This window comes from Haliotis cracherodii, unplaced genomic scaffold (genome assembly GCF_022045235.1).
Source record: "Haliotis cracherodii isolate W230 unplaced genomic scaffold, xgHalCrac1.p SCAF_10, whole genome shotgun sequence".
Taxonomy (NCBI): Eukaryota; Metazoa; Mollusca; class Gastropoda; order Lepetellida; family Haliotidae; genus Haliotis; species Haliotis cracherodii.
This window is the reverse complement of record NW_027266265.1, coordinates 7,564,355-7,592,047: the sequence shown is the minus strand read 5'-3', so window position 1 is coordinate 7,592,047 and position 27,693 is coordinate 7,564,355. Positions and strand designations below refer to the sequence as shown.

General features: G+C 43.9%; 1 protein-coding gene across 1 annotated transcript; it reads right to left on the bottom strand.

The window, feature by feature from the left end:
• Window positions 1–322: 322 nt before the first annotated feature.
• On the bottom strand, window positions 323–27,665 carry LOC139454017 (ribosome assembly protein METTL17, mitochondrial-like). Its single transcript, XM_071235499.1, has 15 exons — window positions 27,564–27,665; window positions 26,541–26,724; window positions 25,753–25,884; window positions 24,375–24,489; window positions 23,592–23,673; window positions 21,501–21,574; window positions 20,463–20,557; window positions 20,193–20,263; window positions 19,720–19,827; window positions 14,102–14,170; window positions 13,415–13,459; window positions 11,797–11,889; window positions 11,475–11,541; window positions 4,435–4,555; window positions 323–4,150 (listed from the first exon to the last, which is right to left on the bottom strand). Exons 1-15 carry the CDS (start codon window positions 27,654–27,656, stop codon window positions 3,820–3,822), a joined length of 1,680 nt encoding a protein of 559 aa, XP_071091600.1. The 5' UTR covers window positions 27,657–27,665; the 3' UTR covers window positions 323–3,819.
• Window positions 27,666–27,693: the final 28 nt, after the last annotated feature.

Genomic DNA, 27,693 nt, shown 5'->3' with positions numbered 1-27,693 from the left:
GATATCATCAGCATCTATCCACTCAATTGAGATACAATGACATGAACCAACCAAGTCGCAGAGCCTGACCACCCTATCCTGTTAGTCACCTCTTACAACGCTATGTACGGCAAGTATAGGTTGCTGAAAACCTATTCTACCCTGGATCTTCACAGGTGACCTGCTGTTGGTCTCAGAGTGGAGCTCTGGCAAAAGTATTAAGATACAGATAAATCAATCTCAATCATCTGGTCATGCATACACTGAAGTTCACTGAAGCTTTATCTTGATTCAGACATATAAAAGGAATGCGTGCATACTCAGAAAGTAATGCGAACATTGGCGACTTGCAGTGTAACCATGGATAGAGTACCTGAATTACACGTCCCAGCCCTACTGTCTGTGTTTCTCTCTTCTAGGACAATTTTGTGAAAAACATACGCTACCGAAAAATTGGCGTTTGTAAAAGTGACTGACCTCTCGTTCAATCAAATAGCAGTATATTGTGTGAAATTCACATTTATGAATTATTTCACAGCTGTAACATGTGTACATAGCACAATATTGCTATGTAAAATTTGGATTTGTTCTAATTTAAAAATATAATCTTCCTTTATCCCAGTTTAACACCTTTTTGGGATTTTGTTTTTATTGATGTGCTTCTACACATTTCCATATTATACATTATTTTGATCGCAGTCAGTAAGTTCTAATAGGGGCAATGAGTGAGTATTGGTTTACTCTGCTTTAAGCAATATCACAGCAGGGGACACCAGAAATGGGCTTCACACATTGTACCCATGTGGGGAATTGAACTCCGGTCTTTGGCGTGATGAGCGAACGCTTTAACCACTAGGCTACCCCACCTCCCACCTAGGGGCAATGACCTTTGATAGTTGATCCATTGGTAAGGCACACAAGTAGTCAAGTGGTGATGTTTTTATTCAAGGATTGCTGAAATTGATCTGGGGATGTTTTTTGGGTAAAAGAATATTTCAACATCTCACAGAAAAATCCACAAGATCAAGATTCACAGGTACCGGTACATGTAGTTGTGAATTGGTTAAGATTGGAGGACATTGGCCTGAAAACCCTCCGATTGACCATGACATAAAATATCAACACAGAGTAATCTTTCTTGGTATCCTTCACGTAACAATCTGGGAAGAGAATCTTCCACGGATCCGCGAATTTATGCGAATTTTAGTGACCACAAATGTGTTAAAATCTGATGGCTTTCCCAATAAACACCCCCCAAATTATGGACCACGCTCCATTGCAAAGATGTTTCAGCTGAAAAGGAAAATATCCATTCTCATTCCTGAACAATAAATAAGCCTGACAAAATAACAAACTGATATTTTACTATAGTTTGAAACACCGACACATTGACTGGGAAACATGCTGTGTCAGCAAATCTTGACTCAATGTACACAAGACTTATTTATTCGCGTATAATACACTCATGTGTTATATGCACCCTTAATTATGGGCAAATAAATTCTGGAAAACTATGTCTGTCGTATATAAACATTTTAGGCTATCAGCATAAACCAGGAAATTTATCTTTCAACTCTGTCTTTTCCAACCAAATAATATTCTAATAAGTGCCCCCTATTTTGAATTTTGAGAGCGCCCTGGGCGCTAATTACGTCGAATACGGTATGCTTGGTTTATTGCGTGTCGACTGTACCTTGACAAAGTGGATCGTTGCTCACAATATCTGGTCCAGTCTCAGTAATGTTTCATACAGCTAGAATATTGCTGTGTCAGCGTTTAAAAACATAACCAAACAAATTATCCCTACAAATTCATTAAATTGAACTTGAATATTACTGCAAAATGCCTCTTCACAATCAGTTGGAGTGAGTGAGTGGATTTGATTTAAAGCTGCTTTAAACAGTAAGAACAAGGCATGAAAACTGGGAAGTCTTTGATGTTTATCACTTTGGTGAAGACCACAAGCTTGGGTATGGTGGACATACCTACAAATGACCAGGGCAAATCTTGGATTCGAACTCATGATCACAGGTTTCTGGCACACCAGGTTTCCTTTTACAACTGGGCCTGGATCGTTCCTGTTCAGTTGGACACTGAAACCAACCAATCCGTCGACAACACCACTACATTGTATTCACAGGAAGTGTCTGATACATTCTGGATTATATATTCTACAAATCATTCGTAGCCACAATGAAGCACTATCCAACAGCACTAACCAGCAAGGGCAAACTTCCCTTCTTATTCTGTGTATCAGTGTATGGCCTTTTGTGTCGGCGACTAGACCTGTAGGTAAATCACAACAATCTGCTAATTTTACAGCTTTATCACACTGGTCTACCAATGATACAGTTCTATCACACTGGACTACCAATGATACAGCTGGTCTACCAAATAGCTATTTCACATTGGTCTACCAATGATACAGCTGGTCTACCAAATGTAGTTATTTCACATTGGTCTACCAATGATACAGTCATATCACACTGGCCTACCAATCATGAAGTCATATCACACTGGTCTACCAATCATACAGTTATATCACACTGGTCTACCAATCATACAGTTATATCACACTGGTTGACCAATCATACAGTTATATCACACTGGTCGACCAATCACACAGTTCACACCAGAAAGTTTATCATATATGACAGCAATACCATAATGGTAAGTTAGTCTTTCACCAGAACTGGAGAAGACAAGCATTGGATGTAGCACTAGTACTGATGAATGACCTTGGGTAGGATGACATATCTATTCAGCCTCTACTGATGACAGCAAGTCTTTTCTCACAGGAAGCCACCCGACACTAGCGTGAACTGATACTTGTAGGACGCAACCTCGCTTATCACCCATTTCCATCAAATACAATAACAAGCACTGTGTCCGGGTGTACCCAGATCAATGGGGCTTGCATAATGATCAGAATAATCTTGTTGATTAGCACCATGTCTGACCATTTCCTTTGAGGAGTTCCTCAGGATATACAACTCTATGATGGTGATGAGAACAGTCTGACAGGCACCCTCCACGTGGGCATCCTCGGGGTATACAACGCTATGATGGTGATGAGAACAGTCTGACAGGCACCCTCCACGTGGGCATCCTCGGGGTATACAACGCTATGATGGTGATGAGAACAGTCTGACAGGCACCCTCCACGTGGGCATCCTCGGGGTATACAACTCTATGATGGTGATGAGAACAGTCTGACAGGCACCCTCCACGTGGGCATCCTCGGGGTATACAACTCTATGATGGTGATGAGAACAGTCTGACAGGCACCCTCCACGTGGGCATCCTCGGGGTATACAACACTATGATGGTGATGAGAACAGTCTGACAGGCACCCTCCACGTAGGCATCCTCGGGGTATACAACACTATGATGGTGATGAGAACAGTCTGACAGGCACCCTCCACGTGGGCATCCTCGGGGTATACAACGCTATGATGGTGATGAGAACAGTCTGACAGGCACCCTCCACGTGGGCGTCCTCGGGGTATACAACGCTATGATGGTGATGAGAACAGTCTGACAGGCACCCTCCACGTGGGCTTCCTCGGGGTATACAACACTATGATGGTGATGAGAACAGTCTGACAGGCACCCTCCACGTGGGCATCCTCGGGGTATACAACGCTATGATGGTGATGAGAACAGTCTGACAGGCACCCTCCACGTGGGCGTCCTCGGGGTATACAACGCTATGATGGTGATGAGAACAGTCTGACAGGCACCCTCCACGTGGGCTTCCTCGGGGTATACAACGCTATGATGGTGATGAGAACAGTCTGACAGGCACCCTCCACGTGGGCATCCTCGGGGTATACAACGCTATGTTTGTGATGAGAACAGTCTGACAGGCACCCTCCACGTGGGCCTCCTTGCTGTCTCTGTCCTCACCGACTCCCTCCAGGCTTCAGACACGAATGTCTCACTGCACTTGTTTAAAGTCACATTCTGAAGTCTGTCCTCAGAATAGCTTCCAGAATCAACAATCCCCGGTTTTGCACTGGAGTCGTCGCACACATCTGCAGTCTCTCCTTCCATACCGTCTGTGTCACCACCGCCGGGGTTTGTGTCGGTGTCACCAGTGCTGCCGTCCTTCAGGTGGATAGGAAACAGGTCTCCCCAGTTGGAGGCTCGCACACAGCTGTACACATCCCTGCAACACAACACCACGTACGTGTTACCAAGGGTGAAATGCTATATATGGTCCTTGATTTGATGCATGATACAAACAGACCTGTATCATTATACATACAAAATAGGTTGTGAGTGAGTGAAAAAAATTGAAAAATAAAAGGACATTGGGATGTTGATCATTTACAGACTGCTGTCACATAGCTGGCATATTGCTGAGTGCGGCTTTAAACAAACAAACAAACAAACTTTACATCAACAATGATGTGAGGTGTGACCTTTAGGAAATGGGAGGGTGATACTCACTTTCCATGTTTCCTGGCGGTGAGGATATCGTGGCTGAGTTTGCCGTCCGGCCAGCACAGGTGACAGTGGACATGCTTGGATGCCCGGACGACTTCCTGGATCACACGAGGCCATGCTGCATCTGTCAAAAACATATAGATGGTCAGCCTTGATATAAACTTATTACATGTACTGAGCTCTCTTGAGCTACAGAAAACTCCTTACCTCCAGCTCCTAAAGCGTTCCTCCACCAAAATTACAGCATTCATAAATTCTTTTAACCATTGCATATTTACTCACTTTGGTAATCGGGTATTACTTGTTTTCTTTTGGTATTCAATATATTTTCACTCCCTTGGGTCCAGTTGATTGGATATTTTTAAATCAATGAGTAGACAATTTTTAGATAATTCTCTTTATAATACTGTTTCAAGTGACGCCAAATTGGTATCTGTTCATGTGCTGCTCCTAGTGTGTAACAATTCACATTAACTCAATGGCAACGACATACGTGTCCAACAATAAGCAAGACAAGCATTTTCCATGCATTGTTCACTGCAGTAGAGTTTACGTTAGTGAGACGGGTAACTCAGGTACTCGGGTCAGGTGGGTACTGAGTAGGACCTGGGTGCCCACAGGACTACCTGGACCTGTAGAGGTTATGAATTCTCTGATGAAATCCTCCTTGGGGCCTTTATTGCATTTTCCTTGCTCAAGAAAATCTACATGACATAGTTGTAACCATTTTCCTTAGTAAAAATGTTACCACACAAAAAACTTCGTTTTTGTATGATATACACCCACCCTTATGGGGCCTCACCCTCCACGGTGCGTCACGCCAGGGGAAGCAACTCTCACCCAAATCACTTTCCATATGTCTACTGCTGACGGAATGTGGGGAGGTGGGTGGCCGGCCCCAAGGAGGATTTCATCAGAGAATTCATAACCTCTACGGGTTTGTAAAATTCACTTTCAGATTAAATCCTCCTTGGGGCACTTATTGCATCAAGATATACCCCTAAAGATAATCTAGGAAGTGGCATCCGTCAGCAACAAGCGTGTATAAATACATTGTATTTTGATTATTTCAATGAATAAAAAAGAGTTCAATAAATGGAACCAACCTTATCGTGAGGCACCACCGTCGAAAGGCGGGGGCTAGAGACAGGTCGTGGTCGACCATATACAATGAAAGAGCCATTATTTGTGGCTTATCATATCGAGAACTCGAGACACCCCCCAAACTTTTTGGAACAAGTGTAATAGGGGCGTAGATCATGAGAGACCATAAACCCGCGCTGAGCTAGGCCAGAGGGTCCCCGTGAATCAAAGGAGTGCCTGTGCAAATACGAGTATTATCGAGTAGTAAGGACTGGTATTTTTATCGACTGCAGAAGATATAATCCGGACCGTTACTGAGCAGTATAACCGGAGGGCGGGCTAAAATCTCGAAGGCTCAATCGGCTAGAGATGTAGAACTTTGCCCAGTTCATAGAACTGACTGACCAAACTGAGCACGCTCGCTTGTGTGTTTGTCGAGTTGGTAATGTTTGATGAACGTGCTCAGCTGGCTCCAAATAGCCTCGGAGCAGATCTCCTCAATGGGCAGAGCCGCGGCGTACGCTTGTGATGTAGCCATTGCTCTAACTGAATGAGCCTTCAACCTGGTAGGGGGGTCCTCGAGATAGTTTGTTTGCTCGCAGGTGAGCCAGCCTTCCTACCGCCATAACAGCAAAATAGTTGATTATCCTTACGGATACCCTTAGTTCTGCTGATATAGGCCTTGAGGGTCCTGCGGACATCCAAGACATGAGCATATCTTGTAGTGGTCCCCGATGAGGAAGGCTGTAAAAGAGCAGGTAGCTCAATAGGAGCCGTCACGTGGAAGGCGTGTGCGACCTTAGGATGGTAAGAGTCGGACAGGTGGTCCTGTCCACACCTGCTAAAAAAGCGCTGCACTAATGGGTACGCACCCAGAAGTGTCCCGTCGACAGGGACGTGAAAAGCTGCGATAGCTGTAGAGTACCCCGGACTGTCGATGCGGCCAGGCCATCATCTTGTCGCGACTGGAGGAACTCAAGCACGGCTACGAGATCTGCAGAAAAAAGATCTGCAATCACTCTATCGACACACCAGGGCGCATAGCAGGCCCATCTATCGTACTGAACGTTTGTCGAATCCCTCCGCGAAGCAAGTATTGTGTCTGCAACTCGTGCAGGAATACCACTCTTCTGGTGGTGATTCCTGACAGTGGCCAAGCCACCCACTGAATCCTGGGATTCGGGTGGAGGGCCCCATTCTGGGATAGGAGGTCCGGTCGTAAAGGTAATAGAACAGGAGGCTGAGCCAGAAACCTGAGTATTACTGGAAACCAACTCTGCGCCGACCAAGTAGTCACGCAGGCTGAGTGGCTAGCTGAGACAGGACCTTGGAAATCAGAGGTACTGGGGGGGAATGCCCACAGAATTCTGGCTGGAAGGCGTCCCGTGCCATCGACCTCGGGTCGGGGACTCGGGAGCATAACGTTGGTGTCTGGTGATTCACCACAGACGCAAACAGATCCACCTGGAACGACCCGTATAACTGGGAGCTAATCCCGAATATCCCAGGGTCGAGCCTCCACTCATGAAGAGCTAGGATCCGGCGAGACAGAACGTCCGCATGGACGTTGTCCACCCCTGGGAGATAAACAGGTAGCACCCTGATCGTGGGAGTCGCACCGTAGGAGGAACTGCCAGGTCTCTTGGAGAAGCGACAGAGACGTTCCTCCCTGCTTCCGGATGTAAGTCATCGCCGTTTGGTTGTCCATCTCTAGACGCACCACTTGGCCACGAAGCAGATCCAGGAAGCGTTGGAACACCAACCTGTCCGCTCTCAATTCTAGCACACTGATATGCAGTTTGAACTCCTGCTGGGACCATAGTCCCCAGCCGGAGGGTGACGTGTGTTTGAACTGTGAGAGACGGAACGGGAGTGTCGAGGGGGAGCCACCTGGACAGATTCCCGGGACAGCCCCTCGGTCCACCACTGAAGGTGTGCAATGACCCACTGCGGAGTCTCGAGAGTTCACCCAAAGTCGACGGAGCGCTTGTTGAATGGGTCTCATTCTCAAGCGCGCCCGCCAAACCACATCCACTGTTGTCGCCATGTTGCCCAGTAACTGGAGCCATGTACGAGCAGTGTGACTTGCGGACAGAAGGAACTGGGAAGTAACACTTCTGACCTTGGTAATGCGATCTTGTGACAGAGATACAAGTCCGCTCACCGTGTTGAAAATCGCCCCTAGGAGGACTAAATTCTGAGTAGGGCTCAGATCTGACTTCTTGTGATTGACTATCCACCCTAGATTGATCAGAATGTCTATCCTGTCTTGTGTAGCTATCTGACTCAGGGATTGCGATAGAGATCTTAGTAACCAGTCGTCGAGGTACGGATGGCAGAACTGACCTTTTGACCTGGCGACTTGGGCAGGAATCAACATCAGCTTGGTGAACACCCTCGGGGCCGTGGAGATCCCGAATGGTAGAACCCTGAACAGATAACACCTCCCGTCGAAAGAAAACCTCAGGTATTTCTTGAACTCGGGGTGCATGGGTACGTGGAGATAGGCGTCTTTTAGGTCTGTTGACGTTAGCCATTCTCCTGTCTCGACAGCTGAGATCACCGAGCGCAGTGTCTCCATTCTGAAGGACGGTACTTCTATAAGTTTGTTCAGCCTTCTCAGATTGAGAATAGGCCTAAACCCTCCGTCTTTTTTGGTGACTAGGAAATATGTCCAGTAGAAGCTCTCGCTTTCCTGTCCCACGTGAACCGATTCGATCGCAGACATCATAAGAAATGCGTCGACCTCGGCACGGAGGAATTCCGCCTTCTCTTGGGTAGCAGTGTGCTTTATCCCAGAGAAGGGGGGCGGATGATGTTTCCACCGAGGCAAATGGCCAGCCCTTTGAGTGGACAGGGTCCAGGGATTGGATATGACTGTCTCCCATTCCTTCAGGAATAGAGCCAGTCGGCCGCCTATGGGGACATCCGGCTTGAGGCAGTGGACCCCGGGTGTCGGCAGTTTGATAACTTGCGACTGTGGGTCCGCCCTGGGCACTTTGGGGGCTAATGGGGACCCAATGGGTTCTCAGCACCGCGAAAAGGCTGCTGGCCTCGACCAGCTGCCCTGCCCCGGCCCCTGCCTCTCTTGCTCCTCCCGGCGCCCTTACCTGAAGGAAGCCGCTGCTTCCAAGCAAGAGGAGTCAAGTGGAGGGGTCCGCTTACGCGGTTTAAAGCTTGGTACCTCCAACAAGGCCTTAGAATCCTTGATGGAGGCATACAATTGCGCGGCCTCTCGGACCACCTGCTGAGCCCCAGGGAAGAGGGTGGCACCCAACTTATATGGCAAAGCAAGTAGGTCCTGGCGTGTGGAAGCAGAGTATTTAGATACCGACATCCACAGCCTGCGTATGCCCATGACAGCGCACATCATCTGCAAGGCACAGGTACGAATAGCGTCCCTCGCAAGATGACTGTGAACCTCTGTAAGTTGCGCGGCCAACTCCGAAGAGTCGGCCGGCCCCTCTCCCGCCAACTCCCTCTGTACAGCCGACAGATATGAGGAGTGTACGAACACACGGAGCTGTTGGCATGCATTACGATATTGCTCCTCAAAGCAGCCTTCAACTCCGCACCGCACGCGGGAAAGGGGGGCAACCGCCGGCCCTGCTTGACCTTAGTCAAGTTGGGGGTTAAAGAACCCCCCCAGGGTAACGGAGGTCCAAACGCATTCATCCACCACCGGTAACTCAAAGTCACCATCCTCTGCAAGCGGGTACCGCTTAATTAGTTCGGGCAGGTCGAACTTCCCGTGGGCACCCGACAACAGAGGGTTGATGACTTCATGCACCAGGGAGGATAGAACAAAGAGCCGCACCTGGGGCGCCTTGCTAGGAGCAAAAGCATCCCCCGGAAGGCGAAACTCAGTCGGATCCGACTCGGGCATGGGTGCAGCCACCTGAGGCAGTACCTGTACAATCTTGTCCCGCACATGCCTCAATGAGGAGGCGAAGGGAATTCGTCTCCCCCCTCCTCCATCCACTCCTCCTCTCTCGATTCCGAGCCGAAGTTAATCGACTCTTCCCCAAGAGATGAGACGCCTGAAGGCCTGGGCCCTCGCATCCCCGGGCTGCACCCGGCCTGAAGCAGAGTCCCGGTCCCGAGGTCTTGGGGGTTCAAGGGAACCCACCTGGCTCTGGGCTAGGAATCCACTAGAGGAAGCCTCGGCCTTGGAAAACTGTGCGTCGGTAGTGCACAGGCCAGCGCCCGCCACCCCTCCGCTGGGGAGCGACCTCAAGCTGGTGCCGAAGCCCGGTCTGAGATCGTCCCCGAGACCAAGTGGCCTGCCTCAGCCGACGCCGGGCATATCACGAGGTCTTGAAGCCGCGTCCGGCGCTGACAGTGGGGAAGGCTCGGTCCGCAGATCCTGTCGGAGCTGAGACTTCACCTCTTCCATCATCAACACCGTCTGCGACCTCAATAAGGCAGAGATGTCCGCCAAAGATGGTGAAGGAGAGGGTGCAGTGTTTATTACGGGGACCCTAGAGGCTTCTCCCCAGGCCCCCGGGGAGGGAGCGGAGGAGACAGTCTCTGCTGCTATTTTACCCTTTTTAGTGGGGGTGGGGTGGGGGGGGAACTGTCTTAGCTGATCTTATATCCACCCCCGCCTTCAAGAGACCCTTAAAGTGCAAGAGATCCACTTGTCTCTTTTTCTGAGCCCGGGGGGTGAAGGCAATACAGATCGGCCATGACCCATTGTCATGCCTGTCCTCCGCCAGACATTTGAGGCAGCTTTCATGCCTGTCTTGGGGGGTAATGGATGCTGAACACAGTTTGAAGGTCTGTAAAAAAGACCGTAATTTCTGAGGTGGGCGGGAAGGGTATTAAAGTGTATCAGTGCGATTGAAAGATCGGAAAGATACGTGCATAAATTGTGAAACTAGAAGCAAAGGCGTAATTTAGAACGATTTGTAACGCGATACTAACAGCAAATGTCATAGTATAATTATAACACCAAAGTGGGCGTGTTACGCTCGAAGGTGTAAAAAAACTGTAAAAAAGGTAAGTGTAGTTTAGTTATAATTAACATACCACCTTTGGTTTATGTAAAAGAAAAGATTGTAGACCAAGGCCGTATGATATAACAAAAACCCAAGCCGTTTTTAATGGCCTTGGTGTTACATGTATTATACGTGGCACTACAATATGGACGCCATTACGGCCATTTGAATTCAAAGGTACCGTACATGTGGCGTATAATTACAACTCTATAACTTTACAACGCCTTTGCAATGAAAGAAATGTACCATACATACAGTTTGGTCAGCCATGGTTCTTGCCGAACGATAATCTGTTGATACTTTTTTTGTCTTGAAAAAAACAGGCACGTCTGTCTTAGTCAGATGACATAAGAAAAGTTATTTGGGTGAGGCCCCGTAAGGGTGGTCGCATATCACACAAAAACGAAGTTTTTGGTGGTAACATTTTGTATTAAGGAAAATGTTTACAACTATGTCATGTAGATTTTCTTGAGCAAGGAAAATGCAATAAGTGCCCCAAGGAGGATTCAATCTGAAAGAGAACTAAATTTATTGGGGTCGGGTAGGGTCGGGTAACAGGGGGATGGGTACCCGCGTCGAAAATTTGGACTTAGCCCTAGTTATACCATTGGTTTTTTAAATTGTACACAAGCTTTGAATGAAGTAATGAACACACAATGACATTTTAGAAAGTGGTCAAATGTAACAAAAAATGTAATACTTGGGATAACACTTTCTAAGTAAAGTACAGACTCTAGTACCTTTTTGGGTTGAATCCCATCTGGGATTCGAACCCACACTGCCAAATTGAGGCACCTAATCGCCAGCACACAAAGTCAGCGGTCTTGCTTTAGCTCGCAATGCTGAATGCCAGGCAGGGAAGTACTTTCTTTGGTACTGTGAGAGGTAAGATTGAGGACTGTGAGTGGTAAGATTGGAGACTGTGAGAGGTAAGATTGGGGACAGTATGACCAGGCTTACCTTGCTTCCTCTTGCCTTTCCTCAGGATCACATAGCTGTATCTGGATGTCTGCTTCGCTTCAGTACCCTGGAACACATGGGCTAGATGAGAACGACACTCCTTTACATCCTGGCAATAGTGAGTCAGTGAAAGAATTAAACTTTAAAGATGCTTTGAACAGTATTTCTGTTGCATCACGTCATGTCAGCTTGATGTGAGAGGAAAACAATAATGATCATAGGATTCTGGCACACCTAAGGGTTGTAACTCTGCACAGCGAATTGGGGCAGCTGAGGCGTCTGGGCCACACATGCCACCCTACTGTGATGGCTAGCTACTTACTTGTGGTGACATGTCCAGGGGCTTGTACGTGACACCAAACATGCAGGGGCTGTTTCTTTCTGCCAGTTTGGGACATGCCTTCTCGTGGGGACACTGAAACATTCAGTCATCCATCAAGTACATGACATTCACAGGCAGGGTGGGTAAGTCAGTGGGTGTTATATTGTGACATAATATTCCAGCTATATCTAGGTGATCAGTAAGTAGTTAAGTCTGGACCAGGCATCCCAGAGGTGTAGGCTATGAGCAATGATGACACACACTGAGTCAGAATTGATATTGTAACCAGTAAATTACTTGGCCCTTGGTCAAGGATGGTGAGGTGTGTGTAGTGTGTGTTGTGTGTTGTGTGTGTAGTGCAGGGGTCCGGAAAATTTAAAATCCCAATCGGACATTTTCATTTATGCCACGCCCCCTTCAAACAGCACGTTTTAGTACGACTTTTTACACACAAATTACAAGTTGTTACGTATTCATAGTATGATGAATTATATGAATTGTTTCAATTTAAATTGTTTAATTCACCGGACAATTAATAACAAATAATATCATTTTAGATATACATGGAAAACATACGTTTGTTTCTGTTATAATAACGATCTGTCAACGTTGTGAACGGTCTAATTAATATTCATGAGTCTGCTCAAGTGTACGCGTTGTAACATTTGGATCGAGATTATTATCCCATATTTGGTTATCACGTGACCTCACGGAAAAGTTTTTTTTTAAAACTAAAGATTATTTAAAAACAAGACAGCTAATATAATCATAAACCCTAAACTATCGTTGATAGCAATAGTTATTTGAATACTTTTTCATCTGTACTTAATTATTGACCATAAAAAAATTGACATTGATCGTCACAGAAAGCAAAATGGCGGTCAATAAAGATTCAATATACGACTAGCTACTGAAAACAATAAAAACTGCAAATCCTTATTGTATGTCAACCAAGTGAAAGTCGTTAGCCACGACTTACAAAATGATCATTCAGACTTTGAGGGTTTGGCAGATCCGCTCGACTGATCTGCATCGGTCAACTGTGTGTGTGTGTCTGCTTGTACTAGTCCGGACTGATGCCAATTTATAGTGCTAGCTCACTGAGATACCATGCCGCAGATTAACATGAATACCCCACTCAGACGCTGACTCCGAGCCGACCAGTCCTTGTTTATGCCCCTTAATGCCGAGCGCCAGACAGGGCAACAACAAATAAAATCTTTTAATGTCTTTTGGTATGACGCGGACGGGGATCGACAGTATACTGACTCCGAGCCGACCAGTCCTTGTTTTTGCCCCTTAATGCCGATCGCCAGACATGGGATTGACCCCTGGACCTTCCGCTCTCTGGGCGGATGCTCTAGACCACGGAGGTGGTCTCTTCGTCAAGGATGGGGTGCTGGGTACTGTTTATTCTATCCCAGATTCCTCATCAACATTGCTCATGAAGCAAGGATGGAATACCCCCACCTTAAGACTCTGCAGTTGTTCTATCCTAAAATCAAGCATTGGGACGGTGTGAATACTGTTGGGGCCAGGAATACAGGGAGATAACATTGTGGAAAAACATTATCTTATTGTACATTGTATTTTACTAGTCTTCAGAAAGTGTACTCACAGGTGCAAAAACATGACCCTCTAATTCATCATGTTCTTCAGAAAACTGAAACATAAAGGCATTATTCCTTATAACATACTGTCACTGACAAACAATTGTACATAAATAAGAAAATAAGGCTAAAAAAATAATAATCTTGGTTCTCAGGCACTGCCTGCATCATCACAAAGTCTGCCACACGTTTCGTTTTTATTTCCATTTACAAAATACACTAAAAATACTTAAATATTCCAAATCCAACAGTAGTCAAATACTATATTCCAGTATTTTACTCATCAAGGAATAAATTTATGTAGTGAGGCCCTTTCCCAGGTTGATTGTACATAACTTTTTATTTGGTTATACAACTGTTTATTTGGTAACATACTAGTTTGAACAACCAAAAAAAAAGACACTGACGCCTGCACTATAATTTCAAAAACCATTGCCTGAGAACCAATTCTTTTATTTTATTGAGCCTAATGTAGTCCCAGAAAAGGTTTGTTTCCATGTAACATGCAAACATTTGAAACAAACCAACATGCTGTAGTCACATCGTATAACTTATTTTGTTCTTAACAACTTCAGAACATGCATCATCACAACCATTTGGACAACTTGATATTCATTATATTTCGAACTGGCAATATAACATGGTCTTTAATGATGGTTCTGTTTATTGTCAACAGTAGACAGTGTGGAACTTACTTGAAGCAGATACTCTTTAGCCTCGTTGATCAATTGAAAACCTGCCTTACTGCCATTTTCCACAAGTACCTGAAATGTCCAGATTCCCATTTGTCAGAGAAGTGAATGAGAGTGGTTTTACACAGCTCAGAGCCCTATTCCAGCAATATCCCCGCAGAGTACACCAGAAATCTGCCTCACACATTGCACAATGTTGTACCCAAGGAAGAACTGAAACTGGGCCTTTGGCATGACAAGCAGAATTAGTAATATCTAAATATTTTTTACATTTGTAGACTTATCATACATTACTCCTAAATGCATTTACTGCTATTTGTTTACAGAGAGCAGAGCCTGTGTGAGGTTCAGCTGAAGAAGAAGTTGTTCCAACTAGTTGTCTGGCTAATACCACTGCACACAGACCAGGTGACCACAGAAGTGATGACATCACGAATCTTCGCATTACTGCCTAATCGCAACATGTTAAGACAACGTGGGGAGGCAGCTCTGTGACGGGTGGGCCACTTTAGATGTAGTAATGCAGGATAAGTATACAATTGTAAAAAATTATTTCAATTTTACTATTTTTTGTACCTTTTCCTGCATTACTCAATGGATCTGAATCATACGGTATGGAGGAGGGCATACCTCCAGAAGTGATCTTCAGGAGACCCTTGTCAAATAGTCCAGGCAACTGTCACCGCATCCTTTTGCAATGATCGGTCCTGACAGACAAAAATGAGAGTGTGAGGAATGTTTGGCGTCAAGGTAAAAGAACAGTCATAGAAAAAAGCGTAAGCTAAAGTCTAGAACTGACTTACTGAGTCAATGCTTGCAGCGTATAAAAATCTCGGTGTCTGGGGTGCAGGCGCCAAAGAATTCGAAAGGTTGCCTCTGGACTGCTGGAGAAATTAATGTCATTTGTGGTTGGTGACCTGATGGCAACAACCAGGGGACCAAAAACTGTGGATGCCCATGACATCCTCCAAGGCCACGTCCCTCAGGTATTGGCTGGCAAAGACTGTGTAGGATCTCCAGAAACAACTTTCCATGATGTTGAGAGCCATGGTAGATGCGGCTGCTCAGATCCCGTTAGGGTTGTTGGCCCTGGGATGATCCGGGCCAGCGGCCTCATAAGCTTGCAAGGTGATCGCTCGTAGCCACAAAGATATTGTGTTATGGCTAACTTCGGTCTGGAAAGCCGTGGAAACAGGAATGTATAGTTGTTTCCTTGAACCATGTTGAGCCTTAGATCGGCGGATGAAACACCTCAATGCACGAAACGGGCACAAGTGGAGTTCCTCCTCATCTTCAGCATCCACAGTCGAAGAGAGTGGTGGGATGGTGAAGGACCTGTTGGGCTGTCCTGGAAGTTGATTCTAGGCTATGAATTCCCAGCACAGCCCAAGGTGAACGGCTCCATGTGCCCTGCATGAAGACCGGACACAGATGATGTCAAGTGTGAGCAACCACCCGCTTACCCTTGCCACTGTAACCAGAGCCAAGAGGAATACCGTCTTCTTTGTCATTTTGTGATCTTCCAGGAGAGCCAACACTGAGTTGAGGGCCACCAGGTAGGTAGTAATGGTGCCTCCCCGTGAGATGTCGTTTGCTGTGCAAAAACAGAAGAAACTCGGCCAAGAATTGGGGAGATGCAGAAGTGAGGTCCTGATGCTTCTCCTTACAAAAAGACTCAAAGGATCGCCACTTGTCGTCAAGAAGTAGGTGTCAAGGACACTCCTGCTAAGACATTCGATTCCACCGTCCACCATGGAAGTTGAGGCTTGAGGTATGTTGGATGATGGAGACCAACTGATCCTGGTGCCTGATGAACTAAGCTAGGAACTCCTGAATTGGGCACAGATGTAAGCAGCCTCTGAATGTTCGATCCTGCACCAAAGTGAGTTGGCCCAGAATGACTTGCCACTGGCGATGGTAAGAGGCTGTTGCAGAACTGAGAGCCGATGGCGCTGGACCTTGTACCAATTGTCCCTTGGGACAGTCAGAGGTCCTGGTCTGTCTTGAACAGGCCTCCTATAAATTGGATGGAGTGAACTCCGACTTAAGCTCGTTCACAATCCACCCAGCTATTGAAAGGTGCCTGGTGAAACCCTGGTGTAGCATGAAAGTCTCCGAGTCCTAGGTGCTGTGGAAATGGCAAATGGGAGTTTCACATATTGGCAGTGGACACCATTGACGAGGAACCGGAGGAAACACCTGTTGCTGGGGTGGATAGGCACAAGCAGGTAGGCATCCTGCAAGTCAAGGCTGACCAGGAAATTGTTGGAGTTGATTCTGGTCCTGAGCAGCATCAACATTGTCGTGTGGAAATGTGGCAGGAGTTCTAGGTAATGCTCATTGACAGATTTTGAATCAGCCATAGCTTGTCAGAGTCGTTCTTGGGAAAAAGGAATATGGGAAAGTAGAAGAGGAGAATCGGTTAGCAGTGAGAGACGATACCCCTTAGTGAGGATGTTAGTCACATAAGGGTCCTCCAAGATGGCACAATTTTGCCAAAATCAGCCTAGTCTCCCTCCTACTGGTGTGTTGATGACTGGAATGACTGGGGGAGTTCCCAGCAGTTTAAGTGCTTCCCCTGCCTTCGGCACCTCTGCCTTGGTACATGTCCCGGCAAGGCAGGTAGCTACCCCGACCTTTGCCATGAACAGATGGGGTGTCATTGTCCTTGAGAAAAGTCTGACGTGGCTGATTGTTCCCAGACTTGGAAAACTTGTGAAAGACGTACTGGGATATACTTTCCAATGCTTTGCGGGCAGTCTCAACTCGAGCATAGGTAGAGAGAAGGGAGTGTGTCTCAGATATCTCTCCCTTGGAAAGGAAGAAGCAGACCAAGATTGGCATTGTAAGTTCTCTTAAATTCAGAGTTCCACTCAGTTAAAAGCCAGGTAGCTGGGATGCTAAGTTGTAGTGATCTCAGCAAGAGCAGCCTTGAGATGATTGAGCTTGAGATCTATTTAGCGTTGTTGGAAGGCCATAACTGTCCTCAGATGATCCACACGATTGGGATTAGTCTCTATTAAGTTCTGATCAATGGCTCGAGAAGAAGATACAAGAGCAGACAAGGGTTTAAGAGAGCAACAAATCTCTATAAAAGCCATCTGGGATTTTGACGGTTGTAGGCTTGGAAGAGCCAGTCTTGCGATGGAGATCCTCATGAATGGCATGAGCCACATCTGCCATCTCAAATGTGTGGATAGGGAAATCATCCTTTCAGAATCAAAGAGCTGTGAAAGCCGGCATGCAAGACAACTTAGCAAAGTCCTTGTCCAATGCCACAATCTTGGTCTTTAAACATCACATATGCATAATGGAGGTAGACTGGGACCCGATAGTATCCCTCTAATCCACACCTGGGCCCAGGGAAGGAGCAACGGTCAAACGGTCAGCCATCCAGTTCGGCACTTGCCTGAGTGGGAGGAACCCCCATTGCTAGGAATGAAGGAACCTTCTGACGAGTCTGAGCTATAATTGTATGATCTGTGGACAGGGGAATGGCAACCTTGATGACAATGCTGTGTTGAGAGGAGGTGTAAGCAGGAGGTGTGAGCAATAGCGCTGGTGGGAGTGGAGGTGCTACAGATGTAGGGAACAGCTGAAGTGCATCAACTGCAGAAACATGGACTCCATAAACGTCTGCAACCAAGAAGGATGCATGTAGGGCGCCTGTAAAGGCTGAGGTGGCGCCTGCTGGAACGGCATCTGTGTAGATGGGAAGCTAGGTGGTAGACCGAGTGCAGGAGGTGCCAGCGCTAAAAGAGTGATATGCAGTCACAAACCATAAGAGTGATATAATCGCAAAAGAACTTTGAACGAGTATTTGTCACAAAGTGACGAAATGTCCCCCGCCTGTATATACACCATAGTACCAAATATGAAGACAATCCAGCGATTAGTTCTTGAGATATCGCGGCAACACCGTTTTCCAACTCCAAAAGCAGATTTGCCTGCTGTGACCTTGAAAATGGGGTTAAGGTCACCAAAACCGACTGGCGTCTGCGGAGTCTGTATATACACCATAGTTCCAAATATGGAAACAATCCAGTGTTTAGTTCTTGAGATATCGCGGCAACACCGTTTTCCAACTCCAAAAGCAGATTTGCCTGCTGTGACCTTGAAAATGGGGTCAAGGTCACCAAAATCGACTGGTGTCTGCGGAGTCTGTATATACACCATAGTTCCAAATATGAAGACAATCCAGCGATTAGTTCTTGAGATATCGCGGCAACACTGTTTTCCAACTCCAAAAGCAGATTTGCCTGCTGTGACCTTGAAAATGGGGTCAAGGTCACCAAAAACGACTGGTGTCTGTGGAGTCTGTATATACACCATAGTTCAAAATATGAAGACAATCCAGTGTTTAGTTCTTGAGATATCGCGGCAACAAACAGGTGGGACGTACGGACGGACGTACAGACGTATGTACGGACGGTCATGAATACTATATCCCACGCGTTGCGCTTTCGCGCGGCTGGGGACAAAAAATTAATTAAGCAAAAGGATGCAAATAGAATAGCGATATTATATGGGACTTGTCAGTCTGGTTGACAAGCAGGTCATGTAAAGATACATGACATCATCACTTCCATGGTCATGTGGGTGCTGTGTGATGGTATAAGCCACACAACTAGTTGGATCAACTTCTTCCTCAGCTGGACCTCATCTTTCTGTCAAATAGCAGAAAATGCATCATGGAGTTATGCAAAATAAGATAAAATAATTAAACTTTATCATCCAAAACTGGCTCCAACAGGAGATATCTCCTGGGAGATATTGCTACAATGAACTACCATGCTTTGCACACCATATCGACTACATCAGCTTCCATGACGTCACATGACATCACTAATATCACTGCCACTGAATCTGGTTAGCTGTACTTTTTACACTAAAGACACTGGTTATAACTGTTTATGATCAGAAAGATTTGGAAAAGTGGTTTTGGATCATAAACAGAATCTCACCCTCGCGTCTTTTGATATTAAATATATCAACACTTGTCATTAAAGTTAAAAACTCCTCTGCAAACCTCAGACTTTTACAATTTTATGGAATAGTGCTGATGTATCAAAAGAATCGGGGGAGATTCTAGACTTGATATTAGGCATTAGTACAAACAACTAACAAATACATAACAAATATTCGGCTTCACAACTTCAGCCTACCCAAGCTAATGGAATAGCAATAGGTCTCTAAATCATATGACATAACGTAGGGCTGGGAAGAGTCCAAATTTACTACCCGGGTACCCGACCCCCTATTACCCAACCCAACCAGTGTACCCACTGTAGGTCTCAAGAGCAGGGAACAAAATGTCTGATTTGGAATTGCCCTGGCAAGAACGATCAGATCATGCGAACAATGAAGTTGACTGAAGCTTTAGCTATACTCAAACGTATACAAGTCAAAAGGAATGTGTGCATCGTCAGAAAGAAATGCGAACATTAGGGACTTGTAGTGTAACCACTGAGCTAGAGTGAGTTTTGGTCATGAAACAATACATCACTTGACTAACCAGGGGTCCGGGTAGTCCTGTGGGTACCCTGGCCTTACTCAATATCCACCCGACCCGAGTACCCGAGTTACCCATCCCAGCCCTAACATAAAGAGTGGGTGATTACCAGGAAATCGTCGGTCATCTGCCACAGAGACAGTAAAGTCTCGAGTCTCTTCTCTCGACTGGGGAGCTCCAGCAGAGTGTAGGAGCTGGTCACGATGTTGAAGGAGTTCTATACAACACAGAAACATCACACGTCATGTACTTTCACTTGCATCAAGATAATGCTCTTTATTAATGCTTTTCAAATCCCACGTATACACTGAATATATCTTTGACATAAATCTGAAAAAGTTCAGAGCTGCACCTACCCAAGTTAGATATAGTTCACAAGATTTAATCACTGACAAGGGCAGATGCTTATACCAAGTGACATGAAATTGTGTAAAAAATGTGACTTAATCATAAAAGCAGACAAGTTTCACTTATTATTAATCTGCAGGAAATATGAATGTCTAAGAAGAAAATACTATAAACACAAATGGTATGAAAACCTAACTCTGCTTAAATGTACTGTATGTATATACACAGCCCTACCTGTTTTTGAGATGGCAGGAACTGACGGAAATACACGCCGCTGATTGTCATGTCTTTCTTCTCTTCACCTCCTGTAAAATGTACAACACGCTGAACACTCACTCTCTGTAGAAGATACTCAATGGCTAGGCACAAATGCACAAAGCAAGTTACAATCTTCTCCCGGTTACACCAACCTTCCATGTTTAAACATCTACAAACTGGAGTTTCATGAATCAGTCAGTCTGGATGTGACACAAACAGACATAAGTCAATGTGCTCAAGGTTTACCTTGCAACAGAAGTCTGGCCAATGTGTTCATATCTTGGGATGGGTCGACGCAATAGTATTCATAAATGTTCGGTCCCCACACTCTGTTTCCAGCCCTGAAAAGTACACCAAATGTTACAAATCTGTTATCCATTATCAAAAATTTGAATTCAACTACATGTATTTGATAATGTTACATCTTAATCTCTGCATATTTAACAGTGATTAGCACAACAGGAAATACAATTGAAATGGTAAATCATCATGTCAAGTGATGTTTAATCACAAATATCATACTTCCATTTACAAAGTTTGTTATCTCTCTTTAGTTCACCAAGGGTTAGAAATTGGCACTAGTCCTGTGGTCCTTGCCAAACTGCCCAATAGTTAAGGTATCATAACGACTAGTAGAAATTTGCCCTTTCTAAGGGTTTTGCTATTTGTTATCATTATAAGGACTAGTGTACTAAAAATGTTACTTTCTACCTCTGTAATCACCTAATTACGACATAGTTTCTGAAAGGGCACAATTCACAATTCAGGAAATAGCAATTATACTAAAGAGCACAATAAAATATGACATTACCTAACCAACATTCCACGTATAACGAGGGAGTCTCATATATGAGGGTCATCCATTGACCTCAAGACCCACGTTATGGCAAGGGATGACTGGATCATTGAAGTAAAACCCTAGACTTTATCATGATCCTGTCAGTTTAAAAAAATATACAATGTGCTAAATGATGTCACCTCAATAACACAAACAAATGTTTACGGACTCATGTCAACCGGATCCATTCAGAATGCAGTGCCATCATCCTACAGTAATGAACATTCCAGATTGGGACAATTTAAATAAACATTTAATAATGAAGCACACTCAATAGATAGCATATTCATACCATTTGAGAAAAACTATAATGAAAATTCAATAAAAAATCCAAACATTCCAAAAATATGCTTGACAGATGAAATTCTGGGTTCAAATGCTTTTGCCTTGTGACAACTTTTCAACCAATCAGATCTTCGCACATATTTACACCATAAAGTACCTACCAGACGGAGGAAGCCAGGCCAGAACCAAAGTCAAACATGGATTTAGGGCTGTACTCCGGATCTCTACGAGATATCTGACGACAGGAAAGGTAAGTATTTAAAGGCAACTCATTAACACACAGATTAGTTTGCTTGTTTGTCTGTTGTTTAATATTGCACTCAGCAATATTCCAGCTATATGATGGTCTGTAATTAGTCGAGACTGGACCTGACAATCCAGTAACTGACAACATGGGCATCGATCCACACAATTGGGACGTAATGACATCCAATCCAAGTTAATGAGCCTGCGTGTATGACAATCATAGGTATCTGGGGATCTACATTCTTATCCAGAATCACCCACATGACCTTGGAAGTGATGATGTCACTTATCCTCACATGACCTGCTTGTCAACCAGACTGACAAGTCCAGTATAATATAGCTATTCTACTGGCATCCTTTTGCTTGTTTTATTTTTTCAAAGTTCTTTTGCATAGTACATAACACGGATACTTATGGTTGACAATGGATTCAGTCAAACCACTGCTGTCCATTACCCATCTCTCTGCTATTATGATAAATGCCCAGCATCATTCACCACCATAGCCAGTTTCAAATGACACAATGCTAAAAATAGTCATCCAATCATATTTCACTATTCTTTTATGACTAAAACAAGGGGCTTATAATGAAAAAGCTTAAATTCTACTTGGAATGCAGCATAAGGAGTTCCCTTCCCCTGTCTCAATATTCCATCTTTCCGAGGCAAGAGAATTTGCATGTATTATACCTGTGCCAAAAGCTGTGACTCCAAACTTGGCTCTTGACAATATTTTCAGTTGACTTTAATGTTTGTGGGTTATAATTACTTGAACAGAATTTTACAAGATTTGGGCTTTAAAGTAGCATCTTCCCGAGGCAAGAGAGTTAATTGACTATAAAAGTCCAGTTTCCACCCTTGCCGAACTAGGCTGGTATTATGGAGTTACATTTTGTAATGGAGTTACATCTGGACTAACGTGTTTTGGCGTAGTCCAATCAAAATCCGGTTCAAAAACTGTCATGCAGATTTTGGTTGATCGCAGGATTTGTAAAGCATGTGCACCGCCAACTTGTTGTCAACAGATATTTTCCAAATCTTTTCATGTTTTTAATCAAGGTGCTCACATGATTTGATGCACTTCACGATGTAAGACCCGTTTTATCACATTATACATACTGATAATCTATCAGATCGTCTTGATTGGGTGCCACCATTTTGTTTGAAGCAAATGCAAGTGATACGAGAGGTAACATCTAATTGGTCCATAGGTGAGTGGTAATAGCCACTGGTGGCGCTACGATCGAGGCCCAGGAATTCCAGCCTAGTTCGGCAATGGTGGAAACTGGACTTTTAAAGTCAGTTAACTCTCTTGCCTCCTGAAGATGCGATATTCAGGAAATCATCTTTTCCAGTAAAATAATGTATTAGAGTCTTCTGATTTGATGCAAATTCCTTAACACGCATGTATTGAGAGCTTGCTTGCTTTGAATGTATTGCTATGCTGAACTCTCTTCCTGGGTAAATTTGATTGGTTGTTGAATTCAATACAAAAGAAAGTCTGTCTTAAGGGAGAGGGAGACAAAATGAATCTATGTTGGCAAAAGGGTCCAACTCTTGACTGAGAATGGAGAATGGAGATATAATACATTACTTCATCGACTTTGCTTCTGATCCCTCCAAAATTTCACAATTTAATAGTCCCTGTTTGACCCTAACACTCAAACTCTCTACCTAAAGTCTTAACATGCTTTAAGAACTAAAGAACAAGTCCCCATAATGGCCATAAAACAAGTACTGTAAGTGATGAACTGAGTTAGATGTAACATAATCTAATATCATCTTGATGTAGGTGGAAAGTTTTAAGTGAGGCAGGGTTTACAAGATTACTAGATTGCTGAAACCCATGAACATGGGTATGGTGCTTACAAACCCAGCACAGGATTCAAACCCATCATCATAGGTTTCTGGCACATCTAGGGGATGCAACTCTCAGAACCTCAGACCAGCAGGCCACCTGTGTCCCCCAAACAAATAGTGTTGTGATATCATCATGACATATGCATACCTCAGTAAAACACTTCATCATGACGCTGTAGTTGTGTGCCATCCGACTGTACAGATATGTCATACATGTAGGGGCATCGAATCTGAAACACAGATTTTATCATAATCATAATTTAATACACTGGATAATCGACAATGCGTTAATTATCATTTTGGTCCACAAAATCTGTAACATATCTTACAACAAGAGTTGAGATTCAAGAGGTCTGTTTCTGCATACCCAATACCTTATGTTACATTAGACTGTAAAAGTCAAGTTTCCACCTTTGCTGAACTAGGCTGGAATTATGGCAAAATGTTTGGCTGGACTAACAAGGCTATGCATAGTCCAATCAAAATCGGGTAATGAAATCGACATCAGGTTCGTAAACAACATGGATTTCAACATGCAGCTTGGTCGACTGCAGGATTTGCAAAGGATGGGTACCGTCAACTGGGCATTGATGGATATTTTCCAAATCTTTTCATGTTTTTAATGAAGGTGCTCATGTGATTTGATTCACTTTGCGAGGTAAGACCCGTTTTATTACAATATAGATCTTGATCATCGATCAGATTGCCTTGACTGGGTGCCGCCATTTTGTTTGAAGCAAATGCAAGTGATAGGAGAGGGGGACTCTGATTGGTCAAAAGGAGGGGCAAAGGATGGACATAACTCGTAATAGTTACTGGTGTTGCTACGATTGAGGCCAGAAATTCAAGCCTTGTCCGGCAAGGGTGGAAACTGGACTTTTACAGTCAGTTAACTCCCTTGCCTTAAGAAGATGGTTTAAGTGACCCTTACTTGAGGGGCACCCAGTGGTACTGGGTATAGCGAAGCCTCTTCAAGACCTGGAGACTGATCTTCTTCTCATACTGCTTCTGTTCCTTGGGAGACATGGTGGAGGTGTCAACTTTATCTGGGACAAGAAAAATAATTCAACATCAATGTTTGGGACAACTAACTCACAAAGCAAATCAAAGTTCATCAACTTTGTCAATATATCTTGGGTTTGAATCCCAGATGAGCTCCAGTAACAATCCTTGGTTGTGCCTGTTGCCATGACAAAAGACTGTATAACTGGTGAACATCTTTGACCTCCTTCCCTTTGGGATTTCTTCCCACAAGAAAATGATCCATAATTACAAATAAACATAATGGTATGAAAATTATTTGTAAGAAACTATTTTCTGACAGTATACATAAGTCATCACTGGAAACTATACTACCCATCTTTTGATATGGATAATCAGTTATGTCGGATATATTTAAAGACACACTTAACACATCATGAGAATCAGTTTTGTGTATCATGGAAAAAGACGTGTGGAGTAGTATATCATGTTTAAGTTTGTCAGTTGCCTCAACTTTACTTATATATACTTTATTATAGGGAGGGTGGGAACTGTCATGAAAAAGGAGGGGGGTGGGGGAGTCAGCAAATATAATATGGTCCTAAGACCAATCCTACTCACTCCCCCCTAACCCCCTCAATAATACATGACCAGTCCCTTAATATGTTTTGGAGGGGCTTCTATTCATCACCTGGTATCTTACTATTGCGATATGTATTGTATTGCAACAAAGCATATTGTTACAGCCCAAGGTGGCAACGCATTTTTTATCAACTAACTTGTATAACTCAGCAATATTCTAGCTATATGATTGCAGCTAGCAAATAATCTGTCTAGATCAGACAAACGGGTAAATCACATAATGAGCAACTTTCCAAACTTTCTGCTGGGAGATCTGTTCTAACCAAGAATCAGGGGGCACGGGCGGCCCAGTCGTCTAAGGCGCCGCTATTCGCTTTGCAGAGATGCGTCCCTTGGGCACGCCAGAAACCTATGATTGTGGGTTCGAATCCGGTTCACCCTGATTATGTTTCTAGGTTTGTCAGCACCATACCCATGCTCATGGGTTTCACCGAAGTGGTAAACGTCTGAGACCAGCATCACTTCAGGCTTTCCTCCCACATTAAGCTGACATGCCATGATATAACTATAATCCTGTTAAAAGCGGTGTTAAACCCAACTCACACACTCTCTCTAACCCAGAATCCCAATAGGCAATAGGGGGCTTCATAAATAGGCTTGCATAAACCATTGACATTGGTTCTGGTCTGCTGAACTTGCGCTGTTTTCACCAATTGCTCTGCCCAATATTGATGCTATGTACTAACCCTTTTCTTTAATGTTGTTTTGTATTTCCTGGGCCAGTCGAGTGAGAGTGTCTTGCTCTGTTGGGGGATGTCGGGAGTGCAGGTAGTTGTTCAGCTTTTCACTCCGCTTGTTGAGGTTCTGTACAGGAAAGGCTGATAACAGACGGTGAAATATTTGAAACACCAATAAAAAAACCTTGAATATTTTATTACAGTACAGTTGTACAAATCTTTTACTCTGATTTGCGAAGAGGTCTCAAACTGGAGTAATCAATCTCTGCAGAGAGGTATCTAATCGAAGTAAAAGATTTGATTTTAATATTTTGTATTCATTATAGTTCCTTTTTGGACAAACATTGCATTACAGGAAGTATTATGAGAGACGGAACCCCTTTCTTATTTTAAAATTATGATTGAAAATAGGCAGCACTTTATTCAGTTTTATCCAAAAGTTTCACCTGAAAAATTAAATGAATACATATGCAGTATGTGCACAACTAGTTTACCAATCTAATGTCTAATAGTGGCAAGAAAAAGAACAGTACTGTGATGGTGACAAAAGCTAAAGAAAAAACCCGAGAAAAACACAAGAAAAACACACTAAACTATGGTTATAATGAACTCAAAGTGACCACTAATTTTAGTTCCTAATAACCATTGTTTGTCATAAGCATATATACAGCATATATACAAGAAATATCAGTTCATTTTAAGCGCGTTCGTTATAAACAAGTTTACTGGGTTTCTTTTTTGGTATGAAGCATTGTGTTTCATATGTCATCAGGTTGTTTATTTCTGGTGTAACGTACTGTCAATAACTTTCTTGATGGTGGTGCTCAGCTTCTCTGGCATCTTGACTGGCCTCAGAGTCATTATCCCAGGGTGACTTTTGAAACTAATGCCACCCTTCGTCATAGGTTTAGCAACACCCGGATCTACACAACACTCTCCAGGTTTGATGTGCCGTGCTTGTTTAACTTTTGAGGAATAGTTCTGAAATAACATGTGGTTGACAACATAGTTACAAGAAAAAAATGTACTGAACATGCTAAAAGTCTGTTAATTAGGGTCAAATCCTTTATATAGTCAACACAGATTGTATATTTACAGATCAGATGTAGACAAGTTGTGATAAAACTGGAACTTCAATTTACTGAATCAAGATTTGCATTTTTGTATAAGAAAACTTGTAACTCGAACCACTATATATTCCTTTATGACCTCTAGTAAAGATAATGGTAATATATTTATAATAAAATGTTGGAATACAAGTTACAATTAGCTTTTGTCTTTGGCAAATCAAGCTCAAGACAAACACTTGTCTAATTTATTTTTCATCTACAGTCATGTGATCAGTGGTCGGGTATGGGAAACTTTTTGTTTGTATGTTGTTTAAGGCTGCACTCAGCAATATTCCAGCTATATGACGGCGGTCTGTAAATAATCGCGTCTGGACAAGACAATCCAGTGATTGATATCATGAGCATCGTTCCACACAATTGAGATACGCGATGGTATGCCCACACCAATCAATAAAAGTTGATTATATTATTATTGTGATCGTGTAACATTGTCAAATATTTGTCATTGGGACACTGGACATGTCCCTTTCTAGAGCATTTGGGCCAAGCATTTTGATTGATTACCCAAATACATTGATTACATTATAACATTAACCATCTTTATCAGCTGCCATGCATGAAGTAATGCCAGCACACATTCAATGACAAAACCTCTGCCTGTAATAAATGCGATATTTTCAAAACCAAACAAGTAAAACAGTTGATTTGGAAAGTGTCGGATCTGACATGTAACAAACAGATGATGTGTACCCTTAAATGTGATTTTGATGCTTCGCGTGTCAGTAATGACGGTACACGACACAAGCAGCATGCTTGTGTTTTCATTCTCATGGACGCGGCCATTTTGTAGGCTCGCACCACTTTTGATGAATACTTCCAT